The following is a 16,240-nucleotide window of genomic DNA, read 5'->3' as shown; positions in this document are numbered from 1 at the left end:
GGGAAGTGGTGGAGTCCCCATCCCTGGAGGTATTTAAAAGACGAGTAGATGAGGCACTTAGGGACATGGCTTAGTGGGTGGTGGTGTTGGGTCGACGGTTGGACTCAATGATCTTAGAGGTCTTTTCCAACCTCAATGATTCTATGATTCTATGATTCTGCATCAATCCATTATGAAGAACAAGAGCTCAACTCCTATTTAGTTTTCAGGATAAAAAACACAGTATAAGACCACAAGTCTGCTGCCTGCAGGGCCAGATGGAGTTGCATTTCCTTATGTCACCCTGGGACTTTGAAGGAACATGTGTGAGTAATCCCCTCTCACCACTGATAGAAAAGGTGATGACTTTGGGAACAGTTGTTTATGAATCAGGCTGAGAATTGCTTTAATCATTATAATCCCGTGTCTCTAAGGGATCTGTGAGTGAATTGCTGTGCCTGCAGTCTGTTTTATAGTGCCTCAACTTCAGCTTGCCAGCAATGATGCTAATGACTCAACGCACCTACCACACCTTAGCATCAATGTCAAAAGATCAATATTAACCTTTTAATTATAATGTTGATCAAGGTTGATGATATTGATTTCTTGGCCTTGGTGCTAAGGCATGCTGGATACCACGTGGTCATTATCCCAGATGCAGAACTGCTGCTGCTGGCTCCTTAAACTATCATGAAGCAACCTAGTGGCAGCTTTTCATTTGGGTGCCTCCAATGGTTTGAACATATCTCTGCCTTCTCCTTGGACTGTACATGGTGGTCCCAGTTGCCCATGGGACACACTGACGAAACCATTGTCACTGACTGCAGGTGTTTGCTATATAATAAATCCCCTTCACTCATTGGCAGCCAGGATTCCCAAGGTGGATCTGCTCATACCTCAGATTTCTGTTTCCTACCTTAAACACTGGCAGATTCCAAAAGTTCCTCCATTCCCAAAGTGCCCTAATTAATTTGAGCAACCAATAGTGCTCAATTAATGGTCAGAAGAGCACAGACTGAGAGCAAGCAGAATGGTAATACTGACTGTTCAGCATCAAATAATCAGAGACCTTGCAAAGACCAATGAAAGAAAGACTTCATGGCTAACTTCAAGATTTGTGTTGCCAAGGACCTGATCTCCTACCAGATGGCCCACTGTAATTGGTATTCCAGAGAAGAGAGAGAGACGTTTTGTGGAAAATGACTAGCAATGGGATATGAGGTGTTTCAGAGGCTCATAGCATACCTCAGATGGCCTTCAGAGACCTGTGTGGAGGTAAAAGCTTCCATTTCTCTGCAGTTCATGATTGCATACAGGGAAAGATTTGGCCCTGTATGCTGCACAGTGCCTCTAAATTGTGTGCACATCCTTTATTACTGCTAATATTTACCAATCATGTACAAACTCAGGGCAAACTCTGCCCAGGCCAAGGCAGCATCCAGTAAAAATTTCAGGGTTTCAACTTAATCTGAACTTTTCCATCCTACAGGTAATGAATGCCTTTAAAGCTTTCCTTTTTTTTTAACACCTTTGGGAACAGCGCGTCCAGGAGGGAAATCCCTTCCCAACACAGTGGGGTTTGGAGTGGAAAGCTTCCTCCCCTTCCCACCATGGTCCAACCAAAGATCTCAAATCCCTGAAAAAGAGGAAGATGCTGCATCTCACTGCCTATTTTGTGGTTCTGTTTTGCTCCCTTGGGAGCACAGGGTCTGGCAGAGGAGGGTAAAAGGCAGACAGATTTGTTCCTCATCTTCGTAACCTGTCTTGGTGCAGTAACCCCATCACTTACTCTGGACACCTCAAGTGCAGACATAGCTCTATGCTATTTCCTCCCATCGTTGTCAAGGCTGGGACTGGATCCTACCACGCTCAGACTGGTCCCGGGCATTAATCCATAATGTCATTCCTGATCCCAGTGGGAGTGGTCAACGCAACAAAGGATCTCAGGTGCTCACCAGTACAATGTAATTTCTGGTCCCAAGCAATCCAGTTCAGACAGCACCTCTCCCAAGGGCTGTTTTAACTGTCTTTGGGCACTGCTGGGTATCTTTTCTCAACAAAGCGACCTCCTGAGCTCCCTTGGCATGCAGTCCTTATTGACCCCCAGCTTTGGCTTGCAGATAAGCTCCTCTCTGTTCTACGTCCTAACCCCTTAGACGCACATCAGCATTTAAGTCCCCCAAATTTTTTCACTCACCTTGCCCAAGTAGTACGTGACCCAACCATTCTCTCTGTCCCCCTCTTAACAAGGGGACTTGATAAGAGACAGAGACAGAAACTACACACAGAGAGAAGCCTAAAGCCTGCTCCCTTCTGCAGTGAAAAACACTAACGACGTGTCAAAGGATGAGCTGGTAAAGGCAGCCTCTGCCCAGCAAGGCAGCCAGGATTAGCATCTTCCCACTGCAGGATGAGTGTAACCGACAGCTCTGCGAAGGAGAGGACACCGAAGGGAGAAATGCCTGCTGACAACTTGCTTGTTTGCCAGCCTTCCTCAGAGGTGCACACACACCGAGTCCTTTCATGTGGTTTTCAACTGCCTCCGTTCCCCTTCCAGGCAAAATCCTTATTACTGACATCTCTGTGTGAAGAAGGTTTGGCTGTGCATATCAAAATGTCATTAAATATTTGGTTTAATAACTGCCAAGGTGGCTGCCTCAGCATTGCGCTGGAGTTCGCGTTCCTGGCTCTGTCTTGGGAGCAGTTAGTGGAGCCAGGAGTGCTGTGAGCCACGAACAGTGTCTGCAGAGCAGTGTCTCCTTGGCAAAACTGCTCTGAGCAGGGGACACCTGACTCCTGGGTTGTCCTTCTGGGTGATTTACTCTATGTCCTCCTGTGAGATGCTTACCTTAAGAAAATTTAACTTCTGTCTGTGCTGTACAGCAGGTGCCCTGTGATACTGCGGGCAAGTCTTTTAGCTTTTCAGCTCCTCCCCAGTTCATCTTGCAGAGGCAATAATAGCACAACCTCGCCTTGCAGGGGTCTTGCAAAGAGAAACATGTCGTAGCTCGTGGAGGATTGAGAAACTGTGGTCTTGGGGACCATAGAAATCCTTCAGCTGGAAATGCTGTTCAGGAAACAAGCTGAAATTGCACGGGGATTGCAAACCTCTGAGCGTTACAACGTGTCACTGCATTTACGGGTTTATGCAGTGTTCTGCAAGTGCTTTATACCTTTTCAAAGGTGAAAACACCTTTGGTGATACTGAGGCCCTTCAAGCCAGAGCAGGTGGAGCATGAAAGAAAATTTCACAAATGCTCTTCTTTGATTTCCTTTTTGAACAAGCTTTTATGAAAATAGATAGTGACACTCATATCAGGAAAGGTTTCAATCAACTTGGGCTACACAGTTAGATTTTAATGTGTTCATATATTTATCACTGTACAGAGGCACGCATGTGTCTATGCTAATATGTCCCCTCTGTGCTTTGCACCGAAGTCTGCAATAACTTGAAGAAGCAAATAGTGTGTGAACTCAGCTCTGATGTGATTTATACAGTATCAGAGAGGTTCAGGACAGGAAAGCATTTAATTCCTCCCCGGTGGTGCATATTGGATTTTTCTTCACACGTCTGTTCTCTGATATTTTGCCTGCTCTGCTTTGAAATAAGTTAAGTGATTAGGCCTCTACGGCTTTCTTAGGGGAAGACTTTTCCACAGTCTTATTTGATCTCCTTCTCCAGACTAAACATTCCCTTCCTCATTTCCCTGCCCACCTCCCCCACTATTTCCACATAAATAATCTATCTTTATCCCTAGTGTTTCATTTGCAGGGATTCATGTAATAAGCACAGCTTTATGCTGGGTTTCCTTGAAAGCTGAGCACTGTGGCCTCATTTCCACCCTCCTTAAGTGATTCACAGAGCAGGGGGAGATTGAAGCTTGTCCTAAATTTTTGTCCAGACTGGGCCTCATTACCTTCATTTGCAGGGACTTGTGAACGTTACGGAAATCAATGACAGCTTTGGCCGCTCAGCAGCTTTGAAAAATTACATCACTTATTTGGGTACCCAGAAGTGAGTGATCTGAGCAGCTTTTTGAACGGTGGTGGGGAACACTAGCTTGACCTTGAGCTGTCTGTGGTCTGAGCACATCTCTGTGAAAGAGAGTCATAGTTAAGGTAGGAAGAGGCCAAGCAACTGGGAAAGCAGCAGAAACCATCTTGTTGGCCAGATCAGGGGTCTTTCGGCCCAATATCCTCTCATTAGCAGTGGCTACCAAGGGAAAATAGCAGAACAAGACAAGCATACAGCATCCTTCCAGCCTTCGGCAACTTGCAGCCCAGAGACCTTCCGAGCAAGAGGTGCTATTTTTGTATCTAATAGCATTTGGTGGGTTTCTCTTTCATGCATTTCCCTAGCTACTTTTTGAATTCATAGAAACTTTGGTACCTTTTCATGCTGTGACAAGCACTGCACAGTTTGACAGTGGTCTGTGTCTGTGAATTATGTCCTTCATTGGTTTTGCACCTGCCTCCTGCTAGTTTCATTTGACACCCCTCAATTCCAATATTGGAAAAGACAATGAACAGCCATTCCCTGGTTACCTTGCCCTGGTCACTCATGAACTTTTATTGCATCTTCACCATTTTCCCACCCCCACCCATCTCCTTTACATGGAGGAGAGTCTTAATGTATGGTTATGGCTGTTGTTAATATAGTTTGTCAGAGGTAAACACACAGCACAGAAAGGGTGATCCTGGCTGCACAGATGGATGCCCCTGTCTTGGCTCTCCTACTTGCTGGCTAGTCTAGCTTGAAGTTTGCTAGTGGTTTGTGCACGGATCAGCCTTCCCTTCCCCCCACCCCTGAGAACCCCATAAAAAGTTTTGTGCAATCCCCAAACTCTCATCCCCAAATTCTCTTTTCTCTATAGGACAGTAAGTCCTGTAGCCCTTTGGGCAAGGGACCCTCTTGGTTTCCATGGCGTTCCCGAGTGTCTTCCATGATGACTCACAATAGTGGGTTTCACACCAGAGTCTGATCCATCTCCTTAGAGAGTAGTCCTTGTGCAGGGTCCATTTTCACTCATTAGGTTACCACAATGCCTCTGCCTGTCATGTTTCTTTGATCATCTCTGGGTCTTTGTGTTTAATTAAAGTTGTCATTAGCGAGATAACCTAACAGAGCTCATGACACACAGTATGGACAGTGGGCAGAAGAGGGTACTTACCCCCAGAATTTTCATTTTGTTTCTTACTAGATCAATAATGAGGGTGTCATGTTCATACATCATTCATCAAAAGCTTTGGCATCTGAAAGAAGGTTGTAGAGAAGAGCTGGAATGAATGATTTTGCTTTTTAGGGAACTTGGGGGGGTTAGTTTTGATATTAGTGTGCACAGTCTGCAAAACAGCAAAGTGTTACATGGGATTTATTTTTGAAAGGGCAGAGGATGAACCACTGGAGCAACTCACTTGTGCTGCCATAGGCTTTCATGGCGTGGGGCATGAGGAGGGGACATCTTCCTGAAGGATTTTTTTCGTTTATTCCACAGAAGTAGCAAACTGAATGCACGGCTCTCCAGGGAAAGATCACTGTTTTGTGTAATAGAAGGCTGTCTTCAAAATAGTCCCTTCTGGACTTGCTCTTTCCCAGCATAGTAAGAAAGAAGAGTGATAAAACCTTGTGGAGCAGCTCTCTCACTTTCCCCATTGTATAACAAGTTTAACTTTCAGATGGTATAAGACAATCTCACTCTTAATCTCCTTTCAGCATCCTTCCCCCTATTTGCATAAGAAATAACATTTTTTTCACTCATTTGCAAACTGCTGATGATTCTCCAGCCCTCAGATACTGTGACATAAGGTCCATTACAAATATTTCCAGTGGTAGCACACAGAGTTCTGGTGGGTTTATGTAGTCTCGGCAGGTTTTTCTGACACAAGATGTCCTGTCTAACAAGAAGTGTCTGCGGCTGGGGTCAGTGGGAAGCTAAATCCAAAAAAACAAAATCGGAGATGGATGTAGTGTGTCAGCAAAGACCCTTTTGCTGTGCTCTATTGATTGTTTTGTGTTGATTCCTTAGCTTTTGCTGTTGTCGCTGTCATCTAATTTAAGGCATTGCTGTTAAATTAAAAGGCATGATTGACTGACTGGCATCTGAGACACATCGCAGCTGTCAGCTGCAAAGATAAACTCCAGATCGGGATGCAAATCTTCCCAAAGATCAAGGGTGTTTGGACAAGGCATCTAAGCGGAGTTCTTTCAGTTAATTTGTAGTAGGAAAGATCTATTCTTTTGGCATCTCTGCTTAAGATTCAGAACAAGAAATGCCAAATATGAGCTTGCCAGTTGATTCTGACCAACTTGAAACTTTCTCCATTTAACTGTGGAGAATTAGAATACATTGGGTCAGCCTAGCATGAAAAGTAATTTGTTTTAGTACGTGATTATGATAAGAACCAACTGAGGAGGATCAAAAAGCTCTTTAGAAACTGGATTAAAGGCCTTCCTGAATGACAGTCTCCATGGCACTCAAAACAGTCCCATGAGCAGTAGCCTCACGTGCAACAGCCGCTTTTGCAAAAGTCATGCTAGGAGCTAGGACCATTCTCAAAAAAAAAAAAACCCAACAAGCTAAACCTTGTTATGTGATTGAGTTGATAGCTGCTGGTTGTGATGGGAATCTCTGGAGCTGGAGGCATGAACCACAGCTACTCCAGTTAAAGGGAATAAAGAGCAAAGTGAGAAAGGTCTGCAGTTGTGCAAGGCTGTAGCCAAGCAAAACTTGCTAAGTGGGAACGAGTTGGGGATGTGACCTTCACAGGAGTCAGTGCCTTTGAAAAGCAAAACCCTTCATAAAGCGGTTGCAGCAGACTCATTATTTCTGGATTAAGGACAGATGGCAACTCAACCCACATCGATCAGCGGGTGCAGCCGTTTGTTGAGAGCTGATGAAACGGGACTCCAGGGGCAAAAGGGACTATCTGCAAAGGGTCCCATTAACTTCAGTGGGATTCTGCATTGTATTTCACACGGGTTACTCGCTTCCCAGCATGAGAAAGGTCTCCTTCAACCCCATGCTTGAAATGTAAGAAGGGGCAGAGCAGGGAAATGTGTGGCAGACAGGTGGGAATGAACGTTTCCTAGAAGGTGGGGAGTCCATGAGGGTTGTTGCAGCTCAACAAGTCACTCCTGATGAGCTGAGTGATGGGGCATGTGTGCAGCCACTGCAGTGACAAAATCCCACTCGTGTCTCTTCTGCAGCATCTGCACTGGGCTAAAAGCATCTGTGTGTTGCCACAGCTCAGCTGCTCCACAGCCATGGTAGCTCATTCACTTGTTGTTACCCAGCCACCCCTTTCCGCCAGCCAGATGCTTTCAAGTAGTGGGCAGAAGAGCCAAGTGTTTTACTCATGGCACAGCATTTTTTCTCCCTCGAAGATGGGATGGGTATAACTTCATATAATAGGCCCTTAACTGCTTGTTTACAGTACCACTAAAAAAGACAAATGACTTGAAACAGTGAATGACTAGACCCAGGAAAAGAAGGGAGATTTCAAAAGGTTTATCTGACAGCCAATAAACAGGAAAAATAACACGCAGTATTTCATTTGTCAGGACCGTGGGACAACCTGATGATAAAAAAGGATTACTCCATAAAGTGGGGAATACCTTTGTCTTGGCTATAAATGCCTGTGTTGATTTAATAAGTGCTCTGGTACTTCTCTAGTTTCTCTTTAGTACTCACAAATGGGATGGAAACTGAGGAATAAGGAGAGGAAGGAAGTTATCTGTGCTCTAGCTCATAAAGAGATCTCATTTCAGTTAAGGGTTTGAGATCATGATGGTTTTTATCTTATTTTGACTGGTTCTCCCGTTGCTGAGGATAAGCAGAGTAAGAAGAAGTCAAAGACTGGAACCTACGCTATCCCCCACTCTTTCCTGTAGTGATACCAGGCAGCATCTATTGCTAGGGGGTTAGTGTCATCATAATAGGTTATATCCTGAAATGCAGACTTGTTTGAATAACCCTTCATCAAACTGGGGACACCATGACAGGCAACCAATCTGGGTAACCAGTCTGTATTTGGCTTACAAACACAATATAAAATAACCTTTTAAGACACTGGAGCAACTATGCATTTTAACTCAAAAAGAATCGCAAGCAAATAAATCACAAGCCTAGCCAAGGCTTGCGTGGAGCTGCTTTCTCCCTTCCCCAGCCCCACTCCTAATCTGCAAGGGAGTGAGAGTAAAGAAAGACATCCTTAAAAGGGCAAGCAAAGAGTTGATTAGCTCCTAAATGTGTCTGGTTACAGATGTCCTATTGATCAGCTCAAGTAAAGCATCAGGATACCTGCCATTACGCCAATGGCCTCTTGCAACTGAAACACAATCTGTCTCCCATCAGGAAACGGGAGAGTCAAGCCTGTTTCTCTGTGCTGCTTAGAAAAGGAACCAGCAGAGAAAGTGACTTTCAAGGGAAAGACAGTCTTCTTCAAGGTCAAATATTTATTGTGTGCCAATAACAACTCCATCTTCCACACTGCTGCCAGGATCTCCGAGCACCTTGCTGGCAAGGTTCACTAGCCTGCATTTCCATCCTGCTCTATTTTCCTGTGCTATTCTCATTATCAAGTATCTAAGCAGCTTCCACTGCATTCAGCAGCGTGAATGTTGCTGAGCATGTGTTTATTTTCACTCTGTCTTGGGAGCAAAAGTTAGAGCGCAGCTAGGCTGGTGGTAGTAGAGTATGAACTCATGGCTTTATGCTGTACAGGTGGATGAGTATCTGCCCATCCCTGTGCAAGGGGGTGCTGGTAACATCCCTATGTTCTGATCTGGCACCTAGCTGGGCTGTTGAGGACCCTCGTTTTTCCAGACAGGTCTGGTGTACTGCCGAGGGTGTGTAGGGAGCAGCGGAGCACGCAGCTCAGAGGACAGCCGTGATCTCCATTACCTCTTAAATAGCAATACAGGGAGGCTGGGTCAGCTGAAATGGATCATTTGCATCTCTGACTGTTGGTGAGAAAAAAGAAAAGGATCTTTATTTCATTTTTATTTTAAAAAACAGCATTTGTCTTTCTCCCAGTGTTTCCTCTCTTCAAAAAACCACATCTTTAGCTCATTATCTTTTTCTGTGCCTGAGCATGGCACGTAGCTGAATTTCTTGGACTTCAAGCATCTCCAAGCGTAGCTGTGGGTAATGAGAGAATGCACAACAGGAAAAGTAGCCATCTGAGAGTGGCCACCTCGGGGATGAAGGGCCACCTCTGCTCCTCCCTATAAGGTGGGCAAACGATGGAGCAGAAGCAGTCACCAGCTGTTAGAAGCAGAGGCCTGTTACAGAGCAGATTTTAGCTTGCTGCATATGGCCGATGGGGAGTGAACTGACCACTGAGGGATATGACAGCTTATCCATCACTTGAAGGGCCTGGATGACCCCCTGCTGTCTTTTTACAACATGAAACCCAGCCTTGCTGGGCTTCCCGCTGGCGTCCTGCTGTAAGGCTTTGGACTGTGGGAGGCAAGCCAGATTCAGACGGTCTTCACGGTCCATCCTGCTATCAACATTTATGGATATCCCACCAGGGCCAGTTGTTCTTGGCAGCAAGCTGGAAGGACGCAGGGTGGAGAAGGCTGCAGAGGCTCAGCATTTCCCTTCTGCAAGTGGCAGGATCATCCTTGCAGCAAGGGGCTTGCTGGCTCCATCAGCTTGCAGGGCTGTAGCTGGTGGTACAAGGGGGGAAGCTGCATGTTGTTGACATCAGTGCTGAGAATGGCTGGGAAGGGAAGACAAAAAAACACCTTTGTCTTATGGTGCTCACAGATTGCTCCCCATGGGTGCTGCAAGGGTGCTGGAGGGCAATATCTTTCCCCCACCAAAGCTGTCCTTGAGAGCGGTGCCTGTCTAGGACTGGTGGTATCTGCAGTGTGGGGAAAAGTACTGGCAGGACCCGTACCCCTTCCCAGCTCCCTTGTGCTGTCTGCACATAGGCACATGTGTTTGCATGGGGGAAGAGGGAGAAGAGACAACCTCACCGATGCTGGATGTGTATCTTGAAGTGTTTTTTGCAGGTGCCTTCTGGGGTTAGGAGCCAACAGGCCACAAAATGGGCAGAGAGTCTTCTCAGAGGAGGGGACCTCTTTGCCGCAGCAAGCACAGGAAGAGCTGGACTAGTTAGAGAAACGGGGCAAGGTTTCCAGGAAGGCAAAGTCCTTGTTTACAGATAGGGAATAGTTGAAGAGACGTCAATGAAAAGGCAATGCTTCTCCCTTCCCCTCCTATCCCTTGACTTTCTGGGCTACCCTGTGGTGTCTAGTCCTAACACATTCAAAGACATCCCAGTTTTGGGGCTTGGCAGTGGGTACGTTGTAGGGTCTGCCAGGCCAGTGTTGCCTCGGCTTCCTGGGTGCTGGGCTCTCACCGAAGCTGACGGGGCTTTTCTGGATTTTGCCCAGGTGGTTGGAACCCGTGGTCGGCTTGGGGCGACTGCACCAAAGACTGCGGGGGAGGCCTGCAGACCCGCATGCGCACCTGCAAGCCCCTTCCCAACGAAGGTCTTGTCTGCGAGGGAGTCCTGGAGGAAGGACGGCTGTGCAATAGGAAGGCATGCAATAGTAAGTGGAGGCATGTTCCCTTGCACGTGCGTGAGCGGGTCGCTCGTCCCAGGAGGAGGTTGGCCTCATTGCCATAAATAATGAAGGATGCTCTAGAGGCATGGCGAAACTGCCAAAGGGCCATGTCAGAACGACAAGCCCAGGGGAGCATGCGACTTTGGCTGTGCATGGCCCTGCCCTTCCCTGACTGTCTCGCGGTCACGCATGCACACGCGCACGTGCTGACACACGTCTTCCAACACATACGCCTGCAGATCCAGACCTTTACCCCAAAGAATAGGGGTTAATCTATAGGAATCTATAAGCAGGTTTACATCAGGTATTCATATGCTGGTGATAAATCTGCCACCCATGGCAAAATATACACCCTTGAAGGCATTTCTTTTACAGTTGGGGCCTTTCTCCCAAATAAATAAAACATGCAGCTAAGAGAGATGCTAATCTTGCTTCTTTTTGGCTTAGTTCATCTTCCCAGTCAAGAGCAGTGTTGCTGTCCCTTTCTTTTACAACATGAAGCCCACAGTGCTAAGATGTGGAGAAAGATCTGGCCATTAGACAGAAAAAACACGGGGCTTGAGCAAGGCAAAGTCTTTGGCAGATGGTCCACTCTCCTCCTGTAATGCAGCTTGTTTCCAGGTCCTCTTCTCTAGAAAACAGGAGACAGATTGTCAACGCCTGTCAGCAGTCAGATGTTGATGGGCTGAGCTGGTGAACCTCCAGCACTTTCATCCCCAGTTCTTTTGCATTAGCTGAGTTGAGAGGGGGATGAAGGGGAAAAAACAACAGCAGAAGCAGCTCAGCCCAGCAAATGCAAGTAAATGGCTGATTATAATTATTCCCTTCTTTTTATTTCAAATTCATAGTAGAGAATGTTTGAATAACTTCTCCAACTAGTCAAATAACTAGGGAAAGTTCAACTGCCTTCAAAGGCAGGGAAATATCTCCTGATAAAAGGGAAGTTCAAATAGAGGGACGTAAATATATTCCTCTAATAAGGGCTAAAATGATTTCATGCATTTTTTACCCCTTCCATAAATTTAAATCATGTTGCAATTAGGCTTTTTTTTTCTTTTTTCTTTCTTTTTTTTTTAATGAAACCTTCTAGTATATTGAATTTCATCTCCTTAACTCACAGTTGCTAATTTCCCTCTGAGGTTCACCCACACTAGGGATATTTAATCCACGTCCCCCATGCTTGCTGGTGACTTTGTAGTTGTAACGCAGCTGTGGCTTGGGGCAGTGAGGGTAAGAGTACAAGGACCTGGAAGCTGGACCTGAAAGGAGGTCCAGCTGTGGGACTTGAGTGTTCCTGAATGGAGCTAGAGGAAGGGCCATTCCTGTCTTGGTGGACAATGCTGTGAAGGAGAAGAAGGTGGAGATGGCATTGTGGGTGGGTAGATGGGCCTCTGCAGGTGTGGCCATTCTTTGAACGTGGGGGCACATAGGACAACAGGCAAAAAAACTCCTTAGAGTGCCCCACCTGTGTTGGACAAACAAGGTGGGGACCCAGCTCCCCAGACATCCATCCCCATCCCCAACCATCTTCAAAGCCCTCCATGGGACCTCTTTGATTCCTCCACATACCTCTTGAACTGCGTGTGGGGGGTGTGTGGACTGGACACTGTTTTCCAGGTCCGGCCTCACCACCACTGAGCAAGGGGCATAACATCTTCCCTTGATCTGCCCCAGGGGCAACACTTTGCTCTTCTTCATGATAGAGCTCCTGAGGTTGCTGTGGCAAGGAGGGATGAAGTTCCATGGTGGGCAATCATGGAACCTGGAAATCTGGGTTGGGTTTCCAGCTCCTGTCATTGCGTGGAGCACAGCAGTGAAGGATGAATCGCTGTTTACTCACTATTTACTCACTTGTCTTTTCCAGAACACAACAGTCAGCAAAGCTGATCCTAAGTGCAGAAAAACCCGATTGTACCCCGAGGGGCTATGGTTCAATAAATGATTTCACTTGTCTTCCTGTCCTCTTTCCATTACATACCCAGTCAAATCCTGCTCCAAATTGCAGTGTGGTTAGTTCAGTTGAGCTTATGTGGGAAGAAAGGATGTTGAGTTAAGTGGAAGGCCCTAGTTCGGAACTAGAGTCCACCCCTGGAGTGCGGCAGCACAAATTGATTTACCCCTTTGAAATAAATACATTAATTCTGATTAATTTTCCCAAGGACCTCTTTGCAGACAAACTGCTGAGCCCTGTTCTGATGCTTTCACGCTGGCAAGCTGGAAAGCATTTGAGGGAAGATGTGAACAATTAATCTTTCAAGAAGACTTGCCCATGCACATCTTGAGGTCTGTGTCCTACCTCAAGATAAACCTGTATCTCTTCATACCTACCAAAGCTGTGCATTTGTCTCTGAACTCACTCCTCAGTGAATCTGTCCCTTGTTGCCTTTGCAGCCATGCCCAAGAGAGGTGCCTTTTTGACCCAGGAAGGGCTTTTAATTTTTTTGCACATATTCTTTCCTTCTCTTTACTGTGATCTGTACCAAAACCTGAGAGGATTTAAAAGTAGATAGAAATCCTGTTTTAAATGTGTCACTGCTACTCTCATATTGACTTTTGCTCATAGATTTGTTAGGGATGAGTAGGAAGTTCATTCTTCCACTTGAACTGTTATTTTCCTAAGTGTTCATTATACGTTGCAGTTAAATAGATTCTAATTCATTTTTTTAAATTAAAAAAAAAAAAAAAGAAAAAGAAGAAAAGAAGAACTGAACAGATCAACATCTTCATCCTGAATTGTGCAGCATTTCAGTAGCTTGTAACAATACCTGACTAGCTCTCCAGGTATTGTGGAGTAGCTGACACCTTAATTTTCTAGTAGAAAACAAACAGGAAAAAATACTTTTTTCCTTGATCAAAGGGCCATCTATAATCCTGATAAAACAGCAAAACAAAACAGGGATGAGCGCTCTGATATTTTCCTCTTAGCTGTGGGGGTAAATTGAAACTTGTCCAAGGAAACTAGTACCACCACTGAAAAGTAAAATCAGTTGCTGGCCAAGCAAGTTAGGTTAGAATAACACAGAAATCACCACCACATTTAACACAACAGTAAACCCATCTCTTTTCTTTAGCTTCTCCTTCCTTGCTTCAGCCAAAGTGGCTTATAAGCTGATGGGTGATTAACAAGAGTGTTTTAGCTGTTTATTTGGATCTCCAGCAGCAGGGAGAGGTCTTAGTCTGACACCACATCTGGGGCAGGCTCTCAGTGAGACCGACTTTGGGTGCTGCCACTCAGCTCCCTGGAGCTGTTGAGATGAACTTTTGCGGAGGATCTGTGAGGGTTTCATTGGTTGTTGCATTTTGCTTGGCCATGGCAAATGCACTAGAGGGATCTAACCTTTCTTGTCACACAGCTCCCCCCCCAGGGTGGACCTTCTCCAGCTCCTGCCACCCTTCCTCTTCCAGAGCTGTCCCAGCAGGTCTCAGTATGCAGCAGTGGGAATGGTGCTTCTCAGCCTTTCCAAGAGTTGTGACTTCTGGCAGCTTGGTCACTGAAATATAGGTACAGCCACGTCGTTCTCAGAGCTGAGTCTGAACACGTTGTCTGGAGGCCATAGTGTTGTTTGAAATCACTGCACAGGGATGGCTGAATGACTCCACAGGTGCCACTTGTATGTGGTCTTTATGTTTTTCCACTTGCTTGGGCCACCATCTCTGCTGTTTCATGTAATGGAGTCTCTTGCTTGATGATCTTCATCTGACTAAGTTGCCCCAGGGATACATACCCAAGCCCAACAGCAAGTGAGCCAGATAAGTTATCTCCATGGGCAAAACCCAAAGCTGTAAAACACTGCAGAAAAACTGTAACGAAGGCTCATCCCAAACCAGAAAGGAAACTTCGTCTGGTAACAGCAGCTTGGCTTAGGCAGAGCCTTTTTTCATGGCAGCTGTTCAGCTCAAGAGACATAATCTGAAGGACAACATTCAGTGTTTGTTGTAATTCTGATTTTTCCTTGCTAGAGGCAAAGGACCCAGTGATATCCTCCTCTCTGGCACAGACAGGGGAGATTTCCTCCATCTGTTGGATTTGGCCAGGAGCTGCTGTTTTACAGAGGGAAGAAAAAAAGCCAACCTGAGTGTGGTGGCAAGTGCTTGCAGAGGAGCTTTCCAGGTCCACCCCCTTTGGATGGACGGGGACACCCGCTGTGCTCCGGTGGCCCCTCTTGGCTGCACGGTGCTAAAAGCTGTGGTTGCTCACAACCTGGCATGCAGAGGGTCCTTGCAAGGGAGGCTGGACGGGCAGCGTGGCAGGACAACATCCAAACCAGAGGGGGGATGTCATGGGCCTGACCCTGGCGCTGGAATTCAGCAGTGCCAGAGAAATGCAAGAACAATCAGAGATGTTAGCGGCCTGCATTTATTCCTGGGGAATGAAAATTGGCAGAGGAGCCAGCTGAAATCCTGCCATCCCATCTGGCAGAGGCAACGCAAAACCATCTCTGACATTTATGAATATGCAGATTGGGCAGATACGTGTCCCCTCGGCTGGGAAAGGGGTGGCCGCATCCTGCCATCAGGTGCAGAAGTGTGACACCGGTGCAGTCCCATCGATCCATGCTGGATTTCCAGCATCAAGCCGGTTCAGGATCAGCTGTGTAACTGTTGGTGATGTGAAGAAACACGTTCCGCATGACATTCAAAAGACTGAGTCTCAGTCTCATTCTCTGCCGCCCCTGATTTTCATTAAAAATAGCCTTTTTGCTGCAACCACCAAGCTGAAATATCCTGAGAGCATCTTCATTCCCCCCGGCCAGGCTAGAATTCATTGCAAGCTGGAAGAGCACCTTACCCTGTAGGTCCCTGCTGCTGCTTGCAGAGACTTCACCCAGTCCCCCCTTCTAATGGTGGTTCAGACATTTTGTATCTGGGAGTCACGCATCTCACCCAGCGACATTTTCACAAGTCTCAGATGTTCAAAGTGAAATGATTTGGGCTATTTCCTTAGCTGGTGCAATTGCCATATATCCAGTGGCCTCCAAAACGACCCTTTTCTACGTCCGCTGAGATCTTGCTTTTTAGGGGTTGTTAGTGATTCTGCCCTTCTCAGTTTTACTCCTTTAGCAGCTGCTAGATGCCCCAGAAACTCCATAGCCAACACCTCCTTCAGTTTTACTGCACTGAGATACATTTACCCCATTTCAATGGGGTTTTTTAATCATCCCTTTCCACTCTTTGCTCTGGTCCATCCTTTCATTCCCAACACCTCAGCTTGCCTGAATAATTTTCATGGTCCTGCTGTTTTCTTTGCCTCTCCTGTTTGGGGGACGAGTATAGAGGGAAGAGCTGCACAGCTTTGGTCAGACATGCTTGGATGTTAAAACCTTGGTCCACAACACTGCAAAGTCTCTGCATTCAATTTTGTTTCCCTTGGTTGTGTTGCAAGATGCTGTCTGACACATTACATGTTCTCATTAGAAGTGTTGGTCACCTGCTTCCTCTTCCCACTACTGCCAGCATTGCAAGTCATCCTCCCCATCCACTTTTGAGCTATGTTCTTCCAAAATCTCAAGTGCTTGCCTTCGCTTGCAATTGAAACATCTCTGTGTTCCCTCCAAGGGCATTATTTCTCTAGCCCTCATGCTAGCTTCTCCAAGGTGCTAGGTATTTCAACAATGTGCCATCCTCACAGCATTTACACAGCTGGGATATAAATCAAGTCTAGGTCTTCCTTTGACCCTGGCA

The 16,240-nt window shown here is 46.3% G+C and overlaps 1 protein-coding gene across 1 annotated transcript in view; it reads left to right on the top strand.

Moving 5' to 3' along the window:
* The window catches only part of ADGRB1 (adhesion G protein-coupled receptor B1), a 219,629-nt gene that overhangs the window by 34,366 nt on the left and 169,023 nt on the right, over positions 1-16,240 (top strand). The window contains exon 2 of the mRNA XM_019472821.1: positions 10,385-10,543. Coding sequence (XP_019328366.1) covers positions 10,385-10,543 — 159 coding nt within the window. The remainder of the gene's footprint in view (positions 1-10,384; positions 10,544-16,240) is intronic.

This window comes from Aptenodytes forsteri, unplaced genomic scaffold (assembly GCF_000699145.1).
Source record: "Aptenodytes forsteri isolate BGI_AS27 unplaced genomic scaffold, ASM69914v1 Scaffold260, whole genome shotgun sequence".
Taxonomy (NCBI): Eukaryota; Metazoa; Chordata; class Aves; order Sphenisciformes; family Spheniscidae; genus Aptenodytes; species Aptenodytes forsteri.
This window is presented reverse-complemented; position numbering and strand designations above follow the sequence as displayed.